This window comes from Leucopleurus acutus (genome assembly GCF_964270905.1).
Source record: "Leucopleurus acutus genome assembly, chromosome: 4".
Lineage (NCBI taxonomy): Eukaryota > Metazoa > Chordata > Mammalia > Artiodactyla > Delphinidae > Leucopleurus > Leucopleurus acutus.
Window position 1 is genome coordinate 121,388,898 of NC_139146.1, and position 25,663 is coordinate 121,414,560.

The 25,663-nt window shown below is 38.6% G+C and overlaps 1 protein-coding gene across 1 annotated transcript in view; it reads left to right on the plus strand.

Moving 5' to 3' along the window:
- Positions 1-9,320, plus strand: part of PTPN13 (protein tyrosine phosphatase non-receptor type 13) — a gene marked incomplete at its 5' end in the record, with an annotated part of 176,769 nt that extends 167,449 nt beyond the window's left edge. Inside the window, 5 exons of the mRNA XM_082838934.1 lie at positions 1,762-1,852; positions 3,905-4,242; positions 5,707-5,922; positions 6,739-6,801; positions 9,127-9,320. Coding sequence (XP_082695060.1) covers positions 1,762-1,852; positions 3,905-4,242; positions 5,707-5,922; positions 6,739-6,801; positions 9,127-9,222 — 804 coding nt within the window. The 3' untranslated portion in view covers positions 9,223-9,320. The remainder of the gene's footprint in view (positions 1-1,761; positions 1,853-3,904; positions 4,243-5,706; positions 5,923-6,738; positions 6,802-9,126) is intronic.
- Positions 9,321-25,663: the final 16,343 nt, after the last annotated feature.

Consider the following 25,663-nt stretch of genomic DNA (forward strand, 5'->3'; position numbering starts at 1 on the left):
ATTTTAAGAATCTTGAAAATGTCTATTACTTTACAACTTCCAACTATAAAAGTACCATCTTGTCATTTCTAGCAGTAAATTAATTTTTCTAATTAGGATCCTAATAGTATTGATTTAAAGGGATCTCTTTAGCAGCTTCGGAGCTTGATAAATCTCCCTGAAGATTATCCTCATATGTAAGGCTAAAGAGTTTTTTTAAAAAGTCAAGTATCAATTCCAACCATCCACTAAACTTCATAGTTAATACAGTAAAGATGTGATTCATCGTTAGCAACAGTTTTTATTTTAATACAGCTCCAAGAATGTGCCCGCCAGTTCAAAGCAGCAGTGCTTCAGAGGCCTTGCTCCTGTGGTCTTGCTGGCCCCATCCATTACTTACCACTAGGCCAAAGAATAATGTAGCACCACTGTGGTTTGGGGGTCTACCTTGCCCATCTCCCTCAAACCATCTGCTTACTTGCCCACATCCTGAGCTTTTCGTAGACCCTGAAGTGAAAGGAGCTAACTTCTACTGAGAGCTTCAACAGTGTGCTAGATGCTTTGTGTATAATGCTCAAAATATTTTAAATCCCATTGTATGGATTTGGAAACAGGTTCACAATGTTAAGTTATACTCTTTCTCTCCATTTTGCAGAAGTGATTTCTTCTTTAAGGTCTTAAGTTTAAATGTTACCGTCTCAGAGACTTTCCATCACAACCCTTTATAAAGCAGATGTTTATTTTTCTGTATCACAGCAGCTTGTTAATTTCTTCAACGCATATATCACAATATTTGTTTGTTTACTCTTTTACTGCCTCTTTCTCCCAGTAGCCTGTGGTCTCCAGGACAGCCCAAATCATATCTTCTTTCTCTCTAATGTATTCCCAGCACTTATTACAGTGCCTTGCATATAGTAGGCATTTTCAATGTATATTGGTTGACTTGGATGGATAGATGGATAGATGGATTAATTAATGAGTGAATGAAAAGTGAGAAAGAGTTGGCTTTAGAATTTAGGACTATCTTACCACAATTCTACCACGTGGAATATTCTGTGACCCCAGAAATTCTGCTCCAGCTCATTACTTTAAGCCAAAATTGTTTTCATGAATTGTGTTTTTTTTTTCTAAAATGAAATTATACACATCTTTAAGCTGAAATTTAAAATTAAGATACAAACTGCTGCCTCACAAAGTTAGTTGACCACAACATGTTAAAGATATTTGCAACACTATATTTCAACAACTGATATATTGAATTAGTATTGGGATTGCAGGCTTATTTGTCTTGACAGGACATATCTGTTTCTTAACGGTCAAATTTGCCCTGATTGATAGTCAGTTTTGCACCCTGCACATTTAAAGCATTTGCAGGGGCTTCCCTGGTGGTTCAGTGGTTAAGAATCCACCTGCCAATGCAGGGGACACAGGTTCAAGCCCTGGTCCGGGAGATCCCACATGCCACGGGACAACTAAGCCTGTGCGCCACAACTACTGAGCCTGCGCTCTAGAGCCCGTCAGCCACAACTACTGAAGCCCACGTGCCTAGAGCCCGTGCTCCGCAACAAGAGAAGCCACCGCAATGAGAAGCCCGCACACCACAACGAAGAGTAGCCCCCGCTCGCTGCAACTAGAGAAAGCCCACGCACAGCAATGAAAACCTAAGGCAGCCAAAAATAAAAATAAATTAAATAATTTATTTTTTAAAAAAGCATTTGCAATCATTACTGAATTACTGTTTATCTCAACAAATTTAATTTTATTTCCACTTTTGCTTTACAGAATCTTCAAGAATTAAAACCTCTGGATCAGTGTCTAATTGGACAGACTAAGGAAAACAGAAGGAAGAACCGATATAAAAATATACTTCCCTGTAAGTTCCAATTTGGCTTCAAATCAAATGTATTTTTAATATAATTTAAACTGATTTAAAACTTATGTGCTAGTTTACCTTATCTCTCACATAAGTGTGCACACACGCAGACACACACATTCAGAGATTTATATCAGTAACAAATAAATTTATATATACAACCTGAATTGTTTTAAAATTATCTGTGGGGCTTCCCTGGTGGTGCAGTGGTTAAGAATCCGCCTGCCAGTGCAGGGGACAAAGATTCAAGCCCTGGTCCAGGAGGATCCCACGTGCTGCAGAGCAGCTAAGCCCGCGTGCCACAACTACTGAACCTGTGCTCTACAGCCCATGAGCCACAACTACTGAGCCCATGCACCTAGAGCCAGTGCTCTGCAACAAGAGAAGCCACCGCAGTGAGAAGCCCGCGCACCGCAATGAAGAGTAGCCCCTGCTCACTGCAACTAGAGAAAGCCCGTGCACAGCAACAAAGACCCAACACAGCCATAAATAAATAAATAAATAAATAAAATTTATAAAATTATCTGTGTATTCTGAAAATTGATTAGAGGCATCTTAAACATTTCTTCAGACATTGATGAATTTTTAAAGTCTTTTTAAAAATTGGAATTGGCTTCTAGATAAGCAATTTCTTAGTTCATGTGTCACAATCAAATCTATTTATTCTACTATTTTAAGTTTAGAGAAATGTCTGTGGTACATAACAGCTGTATACGTGTGTGTGGCCACCATGGGACTACCAAGTTGCATTGTTCTTTGAATTGTTTAAGATAACAGGAAGAAAAAAATAGCAATTCTTTTTACCTATATTTCACCCATTTCACCAATCAACGTGGTTTTTTTTTAAATATATATATGAATATATGTATATAGCTAAAATATTAACATCTAGCAACTTCTTATAATAATCACAAGCCACATTTACATATATAATCATCTTGGATTACATGATATGACATACTGACCTTATCTTTGCCAGGAAGTCATAAATTCAAAGATAAATAACATAACCAATAGTGACAAATCATGCAATAAATAATAATACAATTGAATTTTTTCAATCAAGGTGGAAGACAAAATTCATTTTAGAAAACTTTAAGAATTGAATCTTAGACAGGATTTTTAAAATGGAATAGATCATGGTTTGGCATAAAGTAGGTGCTAATTGTTTCAGGCAAAAAAATGGCAGACTAGTATCTCAAAGCAGAATGGGATAAGCCATAAATCCAAAACTACTGAGTAGATTTGTTTCCATGGATCAAGAGATAGAAGTCAAATAATAGAAGGGCAATTGATGGAGGATTTTGAAATCTGTTACTAAATGTCATAATTTGGTAATCACAGAAATAACCAGTTATATTTGAGATTGAAATGACTTCTAATGTATAAGTACATACAGATTAATTCTCTTGGATGAGATGGTTTATATACACGTTTTACTGGGGGAGCTTAGTTTGAAAATGTATTTTGACTATATGAAGTTACAATGCCTGGAGAATAAAGTGAGCTACCTTTTTATTTATTGAGTTAGTTTATTATTTTGGCTGCTTACTCAAAAGACTATAATTAGATAAGCAAGAATTAATTGTGTCAATTATATTTGTAATAAGTACTTTAATAGTTTCACTGTAATACTAATTTTTGTTTTATGAAATAATTTTTGAAATTTTCATTCATATTAAATTTACCATTGTCATCATTATTAAAATAACAATGGAGAAGTAGCAAAGTTGTGTTTCCCTAGTTATTAAGACGTTCTAAATGCATTCATTAATTTATTAATTTTGATTTTTTCCAAGCAAATCTATGTGAACAATATCTAATTTTTTCCAAAACTGAGTTGACATCTTAAATATACTTATAACATGAGGGAAATGTGCAAAATGATTTGACTGTACTGCAGTTTCAAAATATGCCTTTATTAAAATGTTTTTGTGATTTCATCTATGGTTATTAGGAAATTCTAATAATCTTTGACTCACCTTGTGTATAGGGCTCTTGTTTAAAAATGCATGATATAGATGGCTCTGTTTTGTGGTTGGAAATTCACAGACGATGCTACAAGAGTGCCTCTTGGAGATGAAGGTGGATATATCAACGCCAGCTTCATTAAGATACCAGTGGGGAGAGGAGAATTCGTCTACATTGCCTGCCAAGGACCTCTCCCTACAACCATTGGAGATTTCTGGCAGATGATTTGGGAACAAAAATCCACAGTGATAGCCATGATGACCCAAGAAGTAGAAGGGGAAAAAATCAAATGCCAGCGCTATTGGCCTAATGTCCTAGGCAAAACAACAATGGTCGGCAACAGGCTTCGACTGGCTCTTGTGAGAGTGCAGCAGCTAAAGGGCTTTGTGGTAAGGGCAATGACCCTAGAAGACATTCAGGTACGTGGATTAAATCTTTCCATGATTACGTCAATGTGTTTCTGAATAAAAGCCAGTGACTTCTTGGGTCCCATTTCAGTAGAACTAATTCCATCTACTATCCTTAATCTAATATAAGCGTAAATGTGACCCTCTTCATGAATTCTGCCAAATAGTCTCCTCTAGTATGTACTGTATTAAATGAAAATGATAATACAGGACTTTTACAGGATCAACCATCATCCTTTGCTTTGTGATAGATAGCACAGAATGGCTCAGAAGCTATGTGCTGGAAACATATTTTTCAGGTCAAACCTCTAAGTAGACTCAATAAAACTGTTTTTTAAAACCCTCTAAGTAGCAAATATTCCCCCATAAAGACAATGTATTTGGTAATACAGGAACAATTGTAGCATAAATGTTTGTTATTCACGTAATTCCTATTGCAGCCACCTAAGCACTGAATAAATTTAGCTTGAATTAGATAAGTGGGTATACCTTAAGTAAAGCTGCTACTGTTTCCTCACCTCCACACCCCTTCACTTTATTTCTTCCCTCCACCCAGTAATACTCAGTTTAAGTAACGTGTTTCCTATTGGCATTTTAACTTTGTTAAAGAAACAGAATAATTTTACTTCCATAGAAACAAAACTTACTGACTCAGTGTTATTGGTGGCATGTAAACATAGCCTGAGAAATTCCTTCATGATTTTTGATTTGTGGTTTTACAAAGAATTTAAGATTATACTTCCTTATTCATTTACACCAGCCTACCCATTACTTATGCTAGCACAATTGTTCAATATTCCTTAAATGACTTGTTTATTTAATCAACACATGTTTATAGAGCTTAGTTAGGCCCTGTTATGGAATATAGGGATTCAGAAGTTAACAACACAAACAAAAGGAAATCCCTGACCTCATGGACCTTACTTTCTAATGAAAAGATACTGGTGTTGATGATGCTGTGAGAAAAAAATCATCACAGGGATATCTGGGGGGAGGGAAGCATTTCAGTTAGAAAGAGCAAGTGCAAAGACCCTGAGACTGAACTATGCCTAGTGTTTTTAAAGAACCAGAGAGGTCCCTATGGCTGGAGCAAAGTGGCCAGGAGCAAGAGGTTAGGTCTGAGAGGTAGCTGGGCCACATCATGTAGCACTTTTAAAGCCACTGCAATGACTGTGGCTTTTATCTAAGGTGAATTTGAAATGGGATCGTTAAAAAAAGGTTGCTATTCATATCAAAACATAAATTTGCTTTTAGGGTTTCCAAAAAGTCGTTTTTACCAATATTTAAAGTGTGGATCTAGTAACCTCCTTGATAAAGGCCCTCAGTGTGTTGTTTGATGGAGTCTGTCTTTCACTTTTCCTTGTATCTAATCCAATGGCCAAGTCAAAATTTAAAAGGACAAAATAATAATAAGAACGAATTATATGTGAACAACGTAGTATGCCTTTATCTACTTATTCTGTTGTACAATTTCAGACAGGAGAGGTGCGACATATTTCTCATCTGAATTTCACTGCCTGGCCAGACCATGCTACACCTTCTCAGCCAGACGACTTGCTCACTTTTATCTCTTACATGAGACACATTCATAGATCAGGCCCAATCACCACACACTGCAGCGCCGGCATTGGACGTTCAGGGACCCTGATATGCATAGATGTGGTTCTAGGATTAATCAGTCAAGATCTTGAAGTGAGTACTCGGAATTTTTTTTATTTATCAGTTTGTATGAATGACAATTTTCTTACTACATAGAATTGTATTTTAGTAAACGTTCAAAACTGCATAGGCCATAATCAAGAAGAAATAATACTTCAAACTTATATTTATTTTACTGGGTTTTTTGTTATTGTTACCTATAGGTGGGAAATACTTTTGTTACGCAAATTGATGCTAAATAGTCTATCTCTAAACAATTACTCCCAATTTTTAAAATTATTACTAAGTAAACAAAGCTAATAAGAGTATAATCTTACTTAAAACCTAAATTAGTATAAATCACGCTTAAAATGTTAGAATATCTTAGTACACATAATATGTAATTAAAATCATTACCTCTTGAAGAATTTGCTAAAAACAGTTCTGTCTTGTTCTTCACAGTCTCATGATAATTTAAGTAGGACAAATGAAATAGTCTGTTTCTCCCTTGGGAAAATAAAAAGATCAGGAATTTTATTCTGAGCAGCAAAATGTAGGAAAAATACTTTGCCTTTTTTTTTTTTAATGGAGATATTAGAAAGTCAAATTTCAGAGGGAAGAGCATTTCTGTCGGGGATTTTCAAATAGAATAACCTTCCTAATTCTTAAAAAAAATCATAAATAAAATTATCAAATGATGGCAAAGTCAGTTCACCAACTTAATTTTGTCCAGAACAGTTTCTCAAGACTGCTAGAAGGGGAAGGAGATTGGGGTGCAGAAATCTATGTAAGCCACTCCTTAGTGAATCTTTGGGGTTCAAATTCAGTTATCCTTTTTATTTAACATACAGATTCTGTTTCCTTTGGCAGTTTGACATCTCTGATTTAGTGCGATGCATGAGACTACAAAGACATGGAATGGTTCAGACAGAGGTTAGTGTTGGCTGGTGCCTTCTAATGAAGATTTTTGTGCAAATATTTCCAGACTATCTTTTTTAAATGCTGCCTTTTAGTTTAAAAAATGAGGAAATGCAATATCTACAATGAATAGATTACAGAGAATAGGATGGTATATTGGGGGCAAAAATTTGGGGTGGTACAAAATAGCATGTAATTAGTGGCATTCCTTCCCCATTTCCAACCTAAAAAAGAGATAAAAGGTAATCTTCTTGCTACAGAAATTTCCTGAGAGGGAATGGATTCAACAGCATTGACCTGAAGGCAGGAAGGGAGGATGGAGTTGTTTAGCTTGGAGAAGGCACTCTTGGGAAAGTGTTCATTTATCCTCTGTTTTGATCATTTTCATTTCTCTTACCTAAAGTCAAAACATGGGTTAAATCACCCACTGACCTACAGACTTGGGTCCTTCCCAGGGACTGCATTACTTAGAGTGTCTGTCTGCTCTGCATAGTTCCATTATCCTTTTTGTTTGTATTGGGGGAGGGATGTGGAAGCTAGTTTCATATATCTATAAATTCATTTATCTCTACCTCTTGAAGAATATAGAAGTTTATTACTATTTTTAAAATTTAAATTTGCCTACTTTCCCTTCATATACCTTTTTAATTCAAATTAAGTCTCCTAAGTATTAAGCTGATTCACAGTCATATTTTTCTAGGTAACAAAAACATACTGATCTGTATAAGCAGTTCTTTAGACCCAGGAAGTTCACTTGTTTAACAGATGTTTATTAAGTGCCTACTATATGCCAGGCACTCTTCTAGATGCTTGGAGCGTATCAGTGAATAAGATGAAGATCCCTGATGGAATAACAAAGATCTTCTAGTGGATGGTGATGAGGAAGGCAGACAATAAACCCATTAACTGAGTAGACGATATAGGATCTTTGAAATTGATAAGTGCTTTAGAGGGAAAAAGTAGGGTAAAGAGGATGAGTCAAGGCAGGTTGGGGTGCTATTTTAAATAGAGTGGCACCACTGAGGATGTAACCCTTGAGCAAAGATTTGAAGGACGTGAAGCAGGTGGTCACGCAGATGTCTGGGGGTAAGAGCCTTTCAGGCAGACAGAACCACCTGCGAGGAGGTCCAAGGTGAGAGTGGGTCTTGTGTGTTCGAGAATAATCATGGCCAGGGTGTCTGAGGTGGAGGCAGCAGGAGGGGAAGTGCGAGAGGAGGTGACGGGGCCAGGGCCTGGGCTTTCCTCTGAGTGAGATGGGGCCATCGCAGGATTGTCTGTATAGAATGACATGATCTGATTCCCATTTTAAAGGACCACTCTGACTGCTATGTTAAAACAAGACCAAATTGAATTAGGAAGGAGGGTGCAGGGTTAGAAGCAGGAGGTTGGTTAGGTAGCAAGCAGTGGCGGCCCAGATTGGAGTGGTGAGTGTGGATGTAGGGAGAAAAGGGCATTATGTGAAGTGTTTGCTAATGGATTGTTTGTGGCGTGAGAGAAAGTCAAGGATAAATGTGTGGAAAATGTGGGCAAATTAAAATTCAGATGGGCAAAAGGAAATAAAAGGGTTACTTGTATTCCTCTTCTTCAGAGTTGTTAACATTTTAGGCAACATTCTGAGCATTCTTTAGTGCACAGTGTGTGTGCTCACATGCACACAACTGTTTTAAATGAGATTCAACTGTAGTTATTACTGTTACTTTCCACTTAGTATACTGTAAATTTCTCCCATTTATTTTCAGGCTCATTAATTCCTTGCCAAATAACAGGAAATCTCAGATCCCTGCACTATCAACTTAGTAGAGAGTTAATTTCACTGAAAAAGTTAATTTTCAAAAACACATTGATTTTTGAAATCAAAAATATTCTTTTGTTCCAAAATATTTAAAGACAGTTATTTTGTGTAGTTTCTTGGGTATTAATTTCTTGACATTTCAAAACATCAAGACGAGTTCAATAAGTCTAGAGGAAATTTTAGGAAGTTTATTTTTCCATTATAAAAGCAAATCATAAAAATCACCAAAGCACAAAAAAATAGAAGTGGTCCACCCATCAGAGACAACTTCAGTTAGCACTCACCACCCACCCCCAAGGCTTCTTCCCTCCACATTTTGTCAATCTGGTTTCTGTTTCTTATAATTTTTGTGACAGTGCACAATTCTATGTCCTGCTTCTTACATTCAACCCTATGACATAATTTTTCATGTTTTCAAAAGTACTCAAGCATCACTTCCAGTAGTGGTGAAGCTATATATATATATATATATATATATTCACATTATACATCTAAAGTCTTCTCTCCCTCTCTTTTTTTTTTTTTTTTTTGGTTGGGGGGTGCTATAGGATCAGTATATTTTCTGCTATCAAGTCATCCTTTATGTCCTGACACGTCTTCAAGCTGAAGAAGAGGAGGAAGAGCAGGCCCAGCCTCTGAAATGACATGACAAGAACAGCCTTCTGGATGTCTGTCCACTTCTCTCCTAACTTCTAGCAGATGCTCCTGCTGTCTATTTAAAATAAAGATCACAGGGCAGTAAGTCCATAAAACATCATTATGCTTATTCTCCTCTACCTTAGAGGGGCATTCTTAATAACAATAAATAATGGTAAATGCTGTGTTTTTACAGCTACTTTAACCTGTGATAATTATCAAAGATTTTTTTAACACTAACTGAATAATGCATATCTTAGGGATGATTAAGGCAGCATTTGACTATAGCTGACATTGTTACAAGGACACACTGAGACTATTTTTAATGCACCAATCTTGTTTATAGCGAAATTATTTTCCAGTATTTTTTAAAAACTAGAGCTATTTTATAGGGGATACTTGAAACCAGTATTTAAGCTTTAAATGACAGTAATATTGGCATAGAGAAAAAGGTAGCAAATGTTTACTATATCAATTTCTAATGTTTACTATCTAGAACTTCCTGTAATATATTTATATACTTTTTCATGAAAATGGACATATCAAATGTTTGTAACTGCATCATGTTATACATCATCTCACTTTGTAAATAAAAATACACATTAAAACATGAACAAGCCAAAAGTGTGTGCAGACAAGTTAAACATTTTCAGTGCGCTATTTTTTTTTTTCTTTTTTTTTTTTGCGGTACGCGGGCCTCTCACTGCTGTGGCCTCTCTCGTTGCAGAGCACAGGCTCTGGACGCGCAGGCTCAGCGGCCATGGCTCACGGGCCCAGCCGCTCCGCGGCATGTGGGATCTTCCCGGACCGGGGCATGAACCTGTGTCCCCTGCATCGGCAGGCGGACTCTCAACCACTGCGCCACCAGGGAAGCCCAGTGCGCTATTTTTTAACAACATTCCAGGCCTCTGGGAAGGCAGGAACTTCTGGACCCCAACTTCCATATCCCTACTGGGTGCCGGTTGTGCCAGCCACAGGCCCTGGGAGTGTTGTCAGAACTCCTGGTAGATCTTCTTCAGGCTCTGATGGTGAGGATCAAGTACTGACTAACAGTGGCTAAGAAATTCATTCTCCCTTCCTGCTACCTTCCTGTGAGCCTGACTGGTACATAAGTCAGAATTTTCAAGTCTTAGTTGTTGTAAAATTCAGACTATCTCATGAAAGAAAACAATATCACACTACCTGGGAGGTTTATATTTGATTCTGCCTAAAGGGAAGAGATCAGCTTCAAAGAACCTGCTTCTGATTCTCAGTACTGAACGTATTTTGCTAACTCCTAATTGTGACAGCATTCCTCCACTCAGTCGTGAGTGACGCCATCCCAAGACCCCAGAAACTGCTTGGTTCCTTCTCATCAGATTGACCAATTCTGAGCTAGTTAACTGGAATTTCTGATCTTACCCAAGTGCAACGATTTTCTGGGACCTACTCCTGAAGAGCTGAGGCTATTTAAGGGCAGAAGACAGTGTCAGGAAATGCACAAAACCCCACAGGGATATGTATGACTCCTTGCCAGGTAGCAAGTTTGAATCCTACCTCAGAAGTGGCTCTGAATCTGGCAAGAGAAGTATCACCACCATCACTTCCACTTCAATCAGGACAGTTTCTACAGATTGAGTTGTAGCTAAAGATTTGGAAAAAAGGTTTCTATTGCTTTAAAAGATTTTTAGAAACTACTGAGTGAGTTGGAATCATAGACCTTGTTTTCCTGTCATAAGCACAGGAAACAAGGCCAGCAGGGTCCAGGAGCCAGTACAGCTGGAGGTGATTAGCTACCATGTGAAGTCAACAGAAATAGAGGGGGAAAGCTGGAGAAGGATCCTTTGTCTGGAAAGAATGTAGCTAGGAAATGGAAACTGTGGGAAGAAAATGTGGGTTTCGATTTACAAACCCTGAATGGAAACTTTTTTTTTAAATAAATTTATTTATTTATTTTTGGCCATGTTAGGTCTTTGTTGCGTGCACGTGCTTCTCATTGCGGTGGCTTCTCGTTGTGGAGCACAGGCTCTAGGCACATGGGCTCCAGTAGTTGTGGCACTCAGGCTCAGTAGTTGTGGCTTGTGGGCTCTAGAGCGTAGGCTCAGTAGTTGTGGCACACGGGCTTAGTTGCTCCACGGCATGTGGGATCTTCCCGGACCAGGGCTTGAACCCAAGTCCTCTGCATTAGCAGGCGGATTCTTAACCACTGGGCCAACAGGGAAGCCCTGGAAACATAATTACAGTAAAAATGTTACTGCCCTCATCTGGGACATGGCTCCACTACCATGGAATGGGGTGAGCCATTTGCTAGGGCCACGCTGGTTAGAAAGCATGGCGAAGCCACAGAGCCAGGGTGGCACATGGAGACACTCCAATAGCCAATGAATGAATAAATACTACTTGGCGGGCTTCCCTGGTGGCGCAGTGGTTAAGAATCCGCCTACCAATGCAGGGGACACGGGTTCGAGCCCTGGTCCGGGAAGATCCCACATGCCGCAGAGCAACTAAGCCCGTGCGCCACAACTACTGAGCCTGTGCTCTAGAGTCCATGAGCCACAACTACTGAGCCCACGTGCCACAACTAATGAAGCCCGCGTGCCTAGAGCCCGTGCTCCCCAACAAGAGAAGCCACCGCAATGAGAGGCCTGCGCACTGCAAGGAAGAGTAGCCCCTGCTCGCCGCAACTAGAGAAAGCCCGTGCGCAGCAACAAAGACCCAACGCAGCCAAAAATAACTAACTAAATAAATAAATTAAAAAAAAAAAAAATACTACTTGGCTTCTAACGCACATTAGATAGCTAAGTACTATAAAATATACACCCAAACGTATAATGGCTCATACATAATAGAAATTTATCTAAGAGATCTGGGCAAGAGAACAGCTCAGCAGGGCAGCTCTCCTCCCTCTGACTGTTAGGAACCCAAGCTGATGGAGTTTCTGTAATCAACACATAGCTTCCAAGGTCATCCTGGGAATCATTTCCATTTCCCCAGCCAGAAGCGGGGGAAAGATTAGGGACACCTGTGGGGGATTCTTTGAGCTGGGCAGGCCTGGAAACAAAGCACATCACTGCCATTCATTCTATCAGCAAGGACTGGCCAAATGGTGGCCCTACGCACAAGGAAGCTGGGAAATGAGTTGGCTGAGCAGCTGATTCCCAGTGACAGACAACTCTCTGCTATAGAAGGAGAACCACAAGTCGTGATGGAATCTATTTATAAAACTGAACTAAAGTTGTATATTTTAAAAGACTATCTTAATTTAAAAGAATATCTTAATATAGTCACTGCAAGATTGGATACATTATTTTGTCCCTAAGTTTGGTATATGTCATTAGTAGAAATATTTCTGTATTATGATAAAAAGAAGAGAAATGGCTATTGAGAAAAGGTCAGGTGTTCACATCTGTGTTTCCAAACAGCCTGCTAGATCTCTTGGTTTTAAGTCTGTTTGGGACTTCCCTGGTGGCGCAGTGGTTAAGAATCTGCCTGCCAATGCAGGGGACACAGGTTTGGTCCCTGGAGCAGGAAGATCCCACATGCTGTGGAGCAAGTAAGCCCATGTGCCACAACTACTGAGCCTGAACTCTACAGCCTGTGAGCCACAACTACTGAGCCTGCACGCCACAACTACTACTGAAGCCCATGTGCCCTAGAGCCCATGCACCTCAACTACTGGGCCCACACGGCACAACTACCAAAGCCCACGCACTCTAGGGCCTGTGTGCTGCAACTACTGAGCCCACAGGCTACAACTACTGAAGCCCGTGTGCCTAGAGCCTGTGCTCCACAACAAGAGAAGCCACCGCAATGAGAAACTCGCACACCACAACAAAGAGTAGCCCCTGCTTGCCACAACTAGAGAAAACCCACGCACAGCAACAAGGATACAAGACAGCCAAAAAAAAAATGTCTAGTTATCTAAATGCAATGTGATACATCCAAGAAATGAACAACTCACCAAAGCAGTCCTTCAGTCAGATGTCTTGATCGTGGACAATGTGTTCCCATTTTACATAATTCAGGGTACCTTGTTATGGAGGAGATAAATGTAACAAATATTGCATTGACCTGCATAATATTTTAAAGCCAATCTAAATTTTAATATATCAATTTTGAATTGCAGTTGACTGCAAGTAAGCAAAAACTAGCCCTACAGACTTACACAAATTAGAGGTTTCTTTCTTTAAGAAAACAAGTTCAGAAGTAGACAATTGCTGGGATTGATTCTACAGTTCAATAATGTCAGATATAGTCCCATTTGTTTATTTCTGCTTTTTTTTTCCTTTCCTGAGGAGACATAGCCAAAACATTATTGCTAAGACCCATGTCAAAGAGCATACCACCTATGTCTTCTTCTAGAATTTTTATGGTTTCAGGTCTTATATTTAAGTCTTTAATCCATTTTGAGTTTATTTTTGTATATGGCATGAGAAATAGTCTAGCTTGATTCTTTTGCATTTAGCTGTCCAGTTTTCCCAACACCATTTATTGAAGAGGCTGTCTTTTTCCCATTGTATATTCTTGCCTCATTTCTTGTAGATTAATGCCACATATGAGTGTGGGATCATTTCTGAGCTCTCTATTCTGTTCCACTATCTATGTCTGTTTTTGTGCTAGTACCATAGTGTTTTATTACTGTAGCTTTGTAGAATAGTTTGAAATCAAAGTGTGTGATGCTTTCACCTCTGTTCTTTCTCAATATTGTTTTGGCTATTCAGGTTCTTTTGAGTTTAATACAAATTTTACAATTATTTGTTCTAGTTCAATGAAAAGTCCATTGGTATTTTGATAAGGATTGCCTTTGGGTAGTACAGTCACTAACAATATTAATTTTTCCAGTCCATGAGTACAGTATATCTTTCCATTTGTTTGTGTCATCTTCACTTTCTTTCATCAGTATCTTACAGTTTTCTGAGTTAATGATCTTTTACCTCCTTAGATTTATACCTAAGTTTTTTGCTTTTTTGTTTTTTTGTTTACCGGTACGTGGGCCTCTCACTGTTGTGGCCTCTCCCGTTGCGGAGCACAGGCTCTGGACACGCAGGCTCAGCGGCCATGGCTTACGGGCCCAGCCACTCCACAGCATGTGGGATCTTCCCAAACCAGGGCACGAACCCGTGTCCCCTGCATCAGCAGGCAGACTCTCAACCACTGCGCCACCAGGGAAGCCCTATACCTAAGTATTTTATTCTTTTTTGATGTGATTGTCAATGGAATTATTTTCTTAATTTCTGCTTCTGATAGTTTGTTGTTGGCGTATAGAAACACAACAGATTTCTATGTATTAATTTTGTATCCTGTAACTTTAATGAATTCATTGATGAGCTCTAGTTCTAGAAACACCAGTTGTTTTCTGGTGTTGTCTTTAGGATTTTCTATGTATAGTATCATGTTATCAGCAAACAGTGACAGTTTTACTTCTTCCTTTCCAAGTTGGATTTCTTTTATTTCTTTTTCTTGTCTGATTTTTATGACTAGGACTTCCAATACTATGTTGAATGAAAGTGGCAAGAGTGGGCATGCTTGTCTTGTTCCTGATCTTAGAGGAAATACTTTCAGCTTTTTACCATTGAGTATGATGATAGCCGTGTGCTTGTCATATATGGCCTTTATGATGTTGAGGTATATTCCCTCTATACCCACTTTCTGGAGAGTTTTTATCATAAATGGATGTTGAATTTTGTCAAAAGCTTTTTCTGCATCTATTGAAATGATAATATGATTTTTATTCTTCAGTTTGTTAATGTGGTGTATCACATTGACTGATTTGTGGGTATTGAACCAGCCTTGCATCTCTGTAATAAATCCCACTTGATCATGGTGTATGATCCTTTAATGTACTGTTGAATTTGGTTGAGGATTTTTGCATTTATGGTCATCCGTAATAGTGGCCTGTAATGTTTGTGTTTGTGTGTGTGTGGAGGGGGCATATCTTTGTCTGGTTTTAGTACAAGGGGACACTGGCCTTATAGAATGAGTTCAGAAGTGTTCCTTCCTCTGTAATTTTTTGGACGAGTTTGAGAAGGATAGGTATTAACTCTTCTTTTTTTTTTTTTAATATTTATTTATTTATTTATTTGGTTGCACCAGGGCTTAGTTGTGGCATGTGGGCTCCTTAGTTGTGGCATGCAAACTCTTAGTTGCAGCATGCATGTGGGATCTAGTTCTCTGACCAGGGATCGAACCTAGGCCCCCTGCATTGGGAGCGTGGAGTCTTAACCACTGTGCCACCAGGGAAGTCCCTTAACTCTTCTTTAAATGTTTAGTAGAACTCACCTGTGAAGCTGTCTGGCTCTGGACTTTTGTTTGTTGGGATTTTTAAAATACTGATTCAATTTCATTGATAATTGAGATAATTTAGATAATTGGGCTGTTCATATTTTCTATTTTTTCCTGATTCAGTCTTGAGATATTGTGCATTTCTAGGGTTTTGTCAGTTTCTTCTAGGTTGTCCATTTTATTGGTGTGTAATTATTCTTAGTAATCTCTTATGATCCTTTTTTTTTTTTTTTGCGGTATGCGGGCCCCTCACTGCTGTGGCCTCTCCCGTTGCAGAGCACAGGCTCCGGATGCGCAGGCTCATGGGCCCAGCCGCTCCATGGCATGTGGGATCTTCCCAGACTGGGGCACAAACCCATGTCCCCTGCATCAGAAGGCGGACTCTCAACCACTGCGCCACCAGGGAAGCCCCATTTTTTTTTTTTTTTTTTTTTTGGCCACTCTGCACAGCATGTGGGATCTTAGTTCCCCACCCAGGGATTGAACTCATGCCCCCTGCAGTGGAAGCGCAGAGTCCTAACCACTCGACTGCCAGGGAATTCCCACTTATGATCCTTTGTATTTCTGTGGTGTTGGTTGTAAATTCTTTTTCATTTCTGATTTGGGCCCTCTTTTTTTTCTTGGTGAATCTAAAGTTTTATCAATTTTGTTTATTCTTTCAAAGAAATAGCTTTTAGTTTCATTGAACTTTTCTATTTTTTTAAGTCGCTATTTCATGTATATCTGCTCTGATTTTTATTATTTCCTTCCTCCTACTAACTTTGGGTTATGTTGGTCTTTTTTTTTTTTTTTTTTTTTCCTTTAGGAATGAGGTTAGGTTGTTTGACATTTTACTTGTTTACTGAGGTAGGCTTTTATCACCATAAACTTCCCTCTTAGAACTGATTTTGCTAAAAGATTTTGGATCATTGTGTTATTTTCACTTGTCTCCAGGTATTATTTCATTTCCTCTTTGATTTCTTCAGTGACCCACTGGCTGTTTAGTAGCACATTGTTTAATGTCCACATTTGTAGGTTTTGCAGGTTTTTTTTTTTTCTTGTAGTTAATTTCTAGTCTCATAGCAGTGTGGTCAAAAAAGATATTTGATATGATTTCAGTTTTCTTAAATTTACTGAGACTTGTTTTGTGGCCTAGCATTTGATCTATCCTGGAGAATGTTCTGTGTATGTGCCCTTGAAAAGACTGTATTCTGCCTTTGGATGGAATGTTCTATATAAATATCTATTAAGTCCATCTTGTCTAATGCATCATTTAAAGCCAGTGTTTCCTTATTGATGTTCCATCTGGATGATCTATCCATTGAGGTAAGTAAGGTGTTAAAGTCCCCTACTATTATTGTGTAACTGTCAATTTCTCCCTTAATGTTTGTTAGTATTTGCTGTAAGTATTTAGGTGCTCCTATGTTGGGTGCATACATACTTACAATTTTTATATCTTCCTGTGGGATTGATCCCTTTATCATTATGTAATGTCCTTCTTTGTCTCTTGTTACAATCTTTATTTTAAAGTCTATCTTGTCTGATATAAGTATTGGTACCCCAACTTTCTTTTGTTTCTCACCACTCTTATTCAACATAGTTTTGGAAGTTTTAGCCACAGTAATCAGAGAAGAAAAAGAAAAGGAATCCAAATCGGAAAAAAGAGGTAAAGCTGTCACTGTTTGCAGATGACATGATACTATACATAGAGAATCCTAAAGATGCTACCAGAAAACTACTAGAGCTAATCAATGAATTTGGTAAAGTAGCAGGATACAAAATTAATGCACAGAAATCTCTGGCATTCTTATAAACTAATGATGAAAAATCTGAAAGTGAAATTAAGAAAACACTCCCATTTACCATTGCAACAAAAAGAATAAAATATCTAGGAATAAATCTACCTAAGGAGACAAAAGACCCGTATGCAGAAAATTATAAGACACTGATGAAAGAAATTAAAGATGATACAAATAGGTGGAGAGATATACCATGTTCTTGGATTGGAAGAATCAACAGTGTGAAAATGACTCTACTACCCAAAGCAATCTACAGATTCAATGCAATCCCTATCAAACTACCACTGGCATTTTTCACAGAACTAGAACAAAAAATTTCACAGTTTGTATGGAAACACAAAAGACCCCAAATAGCCAAAGCAGTCTTGAGAACGAAAAACGGAGCTGGAGGAATCAGGCTCCCTGATTTCAGACTATACTACAAAGCTACAGTAATCAAGACAGTATGGTACTGGCACAAAAACAGAAAGACAGATCAGTGGAACAGGATAGAAAGCCCAGAGATAAACCCACGCACATATGGACACCTTATCTTTGATAAAGGTGGCAGGAATGTACAGTGGAGAAAGGACAGCCTCTTCAATAAGTGGTGCTGGGAAAACTGGACAGATACATGTAAAAGTATGAGATTAGATCACTCCCTAACACCATACACAAAAATAAGCTAAAAATGGATTAAAGACCTAAATGTAAGGCCAGAAACTATCAAACACTTAGAGGAAAACATAGGCAGAACACTCTATGACATAAATCACAGCAAGATCCTTTTTGACCCACCTCCTAGAAAAATGGAAATAAAAACAAAAATAAACAAATGGGACCTAATGAAACTTCAAAGCCTTTGCACAGCAAAGGAAACCATAAACAACACCAAAAGACAACCCTCAGAATGGGAGAAAATATTTGCAAATGAAGCAACTGACAAAGGATTAATCTCCAAAATTTACAAGCAGCTCATGCAGCTCAATAACAAAAAAACAAACAACCCAATCCAAAAATGGGCAGAAGACCTAAATAGACATTTCTCCAAAGAAGATATACAGACTGCCAACAAACACATGAAAGCATGCTCAACATCATTAATCATTAGAGAAATGCAAATCAAAACTACAGTGAGATATCATCTCACACCAGTCAGAATGGCCATCATCAAAAAATCTAGAAACAATAAATGCTGGAGAGGGTGTGGAGAAAAGGGAACACTCTTGCACTGCTCATGGGAATGTGAATTGTTTCAGCCACTATGGAGAACTGTATGGAGGTTCCTTAAAAAACTACAAATAGAACTACCATATGACCCAGCAATCCCACTACTGGGCATATACCCTGAGAAAACCAGAATTCAAAAAGAGTCATGTACCAAAATGTTCATTGCAGCTCTATTTACAATAGCCCGGAGATGGAAACAACCTAAGTGCCCATCATCGGATGAATGGATAAAGAAGATGTGGCACGTATATACAATGGAATATTACTCTGCCATAAAAAGAAACGAAATTGAGCTATTTGTAATGAGGTGGATAGACCTAGAGTCTGTCATACAGAGTGAAGTAAGTCAGAAAGAAAAAGACAAGTACCATATGCTAACACATATATATGGAATTTAAGGGGAAAAAAATGTCATGAAGAACCTAGGGGTAAGACAGGAATAAAGACACAGACCTACTTGAGAACGGACTTCAGGATATGGGGAGGGGGAAGGGTGAGTTGTGACAGGGCGAGAGAGAGTCATGGACATATATACACTAACAAACGTAAGGTAGATAGCTAGTGGGAAGCAGCCGCATGGCACAGGGATATCGGCTCGGTGCTTTGTGACAGCCTGGAGGGGTGGGATAGGGAGGGTGGGAGGGAGGGAGACGCAAGAGGGAAGAGCTATGGGAACATATGTATATGTATAACTGATTCACTTTGTTATAAAGCAGAAATTAACACACCATTGTAAAGCAATTATACCCCAATTAAGATGTTAAAAAAAATGGATTAAAGACCTAAATGTAAGGCCAGACACTATCAAACTCTTAGAGGAAAACATAGGCAGAACACTCTATGACATAAATCACAGCAAGATCCTTTTTGACCCACCTCCTAGAAAAATGGAAATAAAAATAAATGGGACCTAATGAAACTTCAAAGCTTTTGCACAGCAAAGGAAACCATAAAGAACAACAAAAGACAACCCTCAGAATGGGAGAAAATATTTGCAAATGAAGCAACTGACAAAGGATTAATCTCCAAAATTTACAAGCAGCTCATGCAGCTCAATATCAAAAGAAAAACCCAATCCAAAAATGGTCAGAAGACCTAAATAGACATTTCTCCAAAGAAGATATACAGATTGCCAGCAAACACATGAAAGAATGCTCAACATCATTAATCATTAGAGAAATGCAAACCAAAACTACAATGAGATATCATCTCACACCAGTCAGAATGGCCATCATCAAAAAATCTAGAAACAATAAATGCTGGAGAGGGTGTGGAGAAAAGGGAACACTCTTGCACTGTTGGTGGGAATGTAAATTGATACAGCCACTATGGAAAACAGTATGGATTTTCCTTAAAAAACTAAAAATAGAAGTACCATACGACCCAGCAATCCCACTACTGGGCATATACCCTGAGAATACCATAATTCAAAAAGAGTCATGTACCAAAATGTTCATTGCAGCTCTATTTACAATAGCCAGGACATGGAAGCCACCTAAGTGTCCATCAACAGATGAACGGATAAAGAAGATGTGGCACATATATACAATGGAATATTACTCAGCCATAAAAAGAAACAAAATTGAGTTATTTGTAGTGAGGTGGATGGACCTAGAGTCTGTCATACAGAGTGAAGTAAGTCAGAAAGAGAAAAAGAAATACCGTATGCTAACACATATGTATGGAATCTAAGGGGAAAAAAAAAAGGTCATGAAGAACCTAGGGGCAAGACGGGAATAAAGACACACACCTACTAGAGAATGGACTTGAGGATATGGGGAGGGGAAAGGGTAAGCTGTGACAAAGTGAGAGAGCGGCATGGACATATATACACTACCAAATGTAAAATAGATAGCTAGTGGGAAGCAGCCACATAGCACAGGGAGATCAGCTCTGTGCTTTGTGACCACCTGGAGGGGTGGGATAGGGAGGGTGGGAGGGAGGGAGATGCAAGAGGGAAGAGATATGGGAACATATGTATATGTATAACTGATTCACTTTGTTATAAAGCAGAAACTAACACACCATTGTAAAGCAATTATACTCCAATAAAGATATTAAGAAAATTTTAAAAAATAAAAAAATAAAAATAAAGTCTATCTTGACTGATATAAGTATTGATACCCCAACTTTCTTTTGTTTTCTATTTGCATGCAATACCTTTTTCAGTCCCCTCGCTTTCAGTCTATGTGTGTCTTTTGATCTGAAGTGGGTCTCTTGTAGGCAGCATATATATATGTCTTTTTTCTTTTTAAATCCATTCAGCCACTTTATGTCTTTTGATTGAAGCATTTAGTCCATTTATATTTAAAGTAATTATTAATAGGTATATACTTACTGGCATTTTGTTCATTGTTTTCTGGTTGTTTTGAAGCTCTTTTTTGTTCCTTCCTTCTTCTTTTGTTCTCTTCCCTTAGAATTTGATGATTATCTTTAATGTTTGGACTCCTTTATCTTTTTTGTGTGTGTATCTATTTTGGATTTTTTGTTTTGTCATTCATTACCATGAGGTTTAAATATAACAAGCTCTGTACACACATATATATATAAACATATATATACATATAAATTTAAGTTGATCTCAAGTTCAAATGCATTGTAACAGCCCTACATATTTGCTCCCTCTCCCCACATTTAATGTGTTTCACATCATATTTCACATCTTTTGGTTTTGTGTATCCCTTAACTAATTATTTTGGATATGGATGATTTTAATACTTTTGTCTTTTAACTTTCCTACTAGCTTTATAAGTAGTTGATCTACTACCTTTACTGTATATTTGCCTTTACCAATGAGATTTTTCCTTTTGTAATTTTCATATTTCTACTGTGGCCTTTTCTTTTCCACTTAGAGACATCTCTTTAACATTTCTTGTACAGCTGATTTAGTTGTGCTGAACTCTCTTAGCTTTTAAAACTTCTCTGTAAAACTCTTTCTCTCTCCTTCAAATCGGAATGATAGCCTTGCTGAGTAGGGTATTCTTGGTTGTAGGTTTTCTCCATCACTTTGAGTATATCATGCCACTCCCTTCTGGCCTGCAGAGTGTCTACTAAAATGTCAGCTGACAGTCTTATGGGAATTTCCTTGTATATAACTAATTGCTTTTCCCTTGCTGTTTTTAAGATTCTCACTTTAATTTCTGTCATTTTACTTACAATGTGTCTTAATGTGGACCTCTTTAGGTTGATCTTGTTTAGGACTCTCTGTGATTCCTAAGCCTGAATGCCTGTTTTTTTCTTCCCAGTTTAGGGAAATTTTCAGCTATTATGTCTTCAAATATGTTCTCTGCGCCTTTCTCTCTCTCTTTCTTCCTCTGTGACCCCATAATGTGAATGTTAGCATGCTCGATGTTGTCCTGGAGGTCTCTTAAACTGTTTGTTTGTTTGCTTTTCTTTTTCTTCTCAGCTTAAGTGATTTCCTCTGCTGTCTTCCAGTTCACTGATCCATTCTTTCATATCATCTAATCTACTGTTGATTCCTTCTAGTATTTTTTTTATTTCTGTTCTCGTACTCTTCAGCTCTGTTTGGTTCTTTATATTTTCTAGCTCTTTGTTAAACTTCTCACTGTGTTCATCCATTTTTCTCTTGAGTTTATTGAGCATCTTTATGATCGTTACCTTAAACTTTATTGGGTACATTGCTTATCTCCACTTAGTTTTTCTTGGATTTTGTCTTTTTCCTCATTTGGAACATATTTCTTTGTCTCTCCATTTTGCCTAATTCTCTGTGTTTGTATGTATTTGTATGTATTAGGTAGGTTGGTTATGTTTCCCAATCTTAGAGAAGTGCCCTTATGTCGGAGACATGCTATGGGTCTGAGCAGCACACTCCTCTCTGTTCACCAGAGCTATATGCTCTATGGGTTCCCCCTATGTTGGCTGCATGGGCCCTTTTTCTATGCCAGGGCTGACTACAGTGGGCACGCTGTTAGGCAAGGCTGGCGCTGGCCTAGTTGCCTGCCAGGCCCTGCCTAGTGCGGTGGCTGCTGGCCCACTGGTGGGCAGTGTTAGGTCCCAGTGTGGTTGGCTGCACAGCCTAGAGACTGCCAAAACCAGAGCCAGCCCATTGGTAGACTGGGCAGGGTCTCAGGGCAGCTGGCTGCAGAGCCCAGGGCATCGCAGGACTGGTTCCAACCCGCTAGTGGGCAGCATATCATCCTTTTTAAGAAAGGAAACTGAAGTTCAGGGGGATTATCACTTGCTCAACATTGTCCAAATAACAGAGCTGGGATTCAATTCTAGGACTACCTGGCTTCAACACACAAGTCCTGAAGCGTCCTAGCTCTTTGAGTGGATCACAACAAGTAGCCCTGGCAAAGACCGTGTTCTTTACACTCTGCTACCTCAAATATCCACCTGGCTCTTTTCCAGACACAGAGCTGGACTCATTCTGCTTAACATTATTTCTCTGGCCCCCCTTCTGAGCTTCATATAGGCCCTGCTTTTATGAATGCATGATTATTGAGATCAGTTAGAATACAATTTATTCAGTTAGAGCTTTTGTTTAGTTACATTCTTCTTTTTAAAGATAATGTGTGGCCTCCTTGACAAGTTGACTATTTCTAGTTCTTCTCAGTAATATGTTTACATACCATCTCTGGAAATGGCAGTCTTCCAATGTGACTACTTTCAAACCCTTACATTCATTTGTGTTGTTTCTGTCTTAATGGATGGCTTTTGGTAGACTTCTCTCCAGACCTGTCCTGATTGTGGTAAATACTGACCATGCAGTTAATACTTCAGAATGGAACACTGGAATTTACCATTTTATGTTAGGTGCCTATGTAGAGGAACAATTTAGAAATTCCTTTTTTGTGGATCCTTTAAAACTCACTCATGGTAATGCTTATTTTAGAACTGGGGCTCTCTGAACATATAATTCTACTATGTTCACTGCAGCAGTTGAGAATTAACAATCATGTCACACATGTGTGTACTTCTTTTCCATATAAATATACTTGTGACACCCAATGGGGCTCTTTCTGTACTACCACAAAGATGTCCTTACTTGTGAAAATACCATAATAATCATTGTCATTATATATATAACCCACAAGTTCTTGAGTATACTTACAAAATAAAATTGTAAAGCACTAAATCTCAGACAATACACTTTCTCACACTCCAAAATTTACAAATAGAAAAAATGGAACCAAATGGAGTCCAACAAAAACACATTATATAGGAAGTTATGTGATGAAGGTGGCATTTCATATCAGTAGAGAAAAGATGAATCATTCAATGTATGATGTTAGGACAATTAGATTCTTAACACGCCATAGAGAAAAGTAAATTCAAAATGGAATAAACATGTACATATTTAGTCCAAAGTTATAGAGAAATATATGGGACATATTTTTAATAATGTCAGAATAGAGAAGGAGGATGGGTTTTATCTACTGACAGTATACACAGCAGCTAGTAAGTATGTGTATTAACCCCAAAAAAGAACTCCCTGAAAAGGGGCCAAATACATTCTCAAAGAGGGGTGGGTCCTTTTCCAATTCACAATCCACACAAAAGTATAAATAGTCTAACATTTGACAGATATTAAGGTCAAAAAACATTTTTTAAAAGACTAATAAAGTGGTATATATAAAAAATATAAAACTTCCGTACAGCAAAAGAAATTATACAAAAATAGACAAATGAGTAGGTAAAATATTGACAAAACATAGAACAAAGGGTCACTGTCTGTTTTATCAGTTAAAAAGGAAAAACTGCAATAGAAAAGCAGGCAAAGGGACTTCCCTGGTAGCACAGTGGTTAAGAATCTGCCTGCCAATGCAGGGGACATGGGTTTGAGCCCTGGTCCGGGAAGATCCCACATGCCATGGAGCAACTAAGCCCATGTGCCACAACTACTGAGCCTGCGCTCTAGAGCCACAAGCCACAACTACTGAGCCCACGAGCCACAACTACTGAAGCCCATGCGCCCTAGAGCCCGTGCTCTGCAACAAGAGAAGCCACCGCCATGAGAAGCTCGCACACCATAAGGAAGAGCAGCCCCTGCTCGCCGCAACTAGAGAAAGCCCGCACGCAGCAACGAAGACCCAAGGCAGCCAAAAAATTAACAAATTAATCAATCAAAGGCCATTTCTTTAAAAAAAAAAAAAAAGCAGGCAAAGTACATGAACAAGCAAGCATCCATGAAAAATACTCTGCTTCACTTCATTGTATAATTTTAACAATGCAACTTTAAATGAGGTATTTTCACAAAGCAGAATGATCGTTCTTAAGACTGGTGTGGCTGTGGAAAAACCAGACACTCTCAGGCACTGCTGAACAGTGTTGCCAGAGAGCTCACTGCCCAACATTTTAATGTGCCATCAGCCTGGTTGCACATTTTCAAGTCTAGAAAATGATCCTACAGAAACACTTGCATGAAGGCACAAGTGTCTGTAGCGGCACCGTAACACCAAGTTGAAAGCTATCTAAATGTCCATGACTAAGGGATGGTTAAATAAATTATAGACCTTTCATGCACTGGAATACTTCTGTAAAGCCACTGTTCTAAGGAATGAGGTAGGTCAACTTAGACTGCCATGTAAAGATGCTCCACAATATTTCATGAAGTGACTTATGAAACAGTATATGTGGAATGATCTCAATGTTCTTTGTTTTTTGTTTGGTTTTTTTTTGCGGTACACGGGCCTCTCACTGCCGCGGCCTCTCCTGCCGCGGAGCACAAGCTCTGGACGCGCAGGCCCAGTGGCCAAGGCCCACAGGCCCAGCCGCTCCGCGGCACGGGGGATCCTCCCGGACCGGGGCACGAACCCGCGTCCCCTGCATCAGCAGGTGGACTCCCAACCACGGCACCACCAGGGAAGCCCTCAATGTTTTTAAAATGACATAATGCATAAATGTATATTAGAAGAATATACATTGTGTCTATCTCTAGGGAGTAAAAATATTAACTTCAAGTGTTCATTAAGTTCCCTCGAGGCTCGTGATTACATCTATAAATCTAAAAAGATTTTCAAGCCCTTAAAAAAAACAATCATTTGAGAAAAGACCCCATTTTTATAAGAGCTGTATGCTTCCTCCCCAATGCCCCAAAGGACTTGCCCAAAGTTGAGAAGTCAAGTGGGTCCAGACTCTGTCCTTGCCCTGCAGTATGAGGTGACATCTCTACACAAAGTTCTAACTCTTGTGAGGTTAAAATTCACAGCTTGACGACTTCACATAACAATAGGGATCA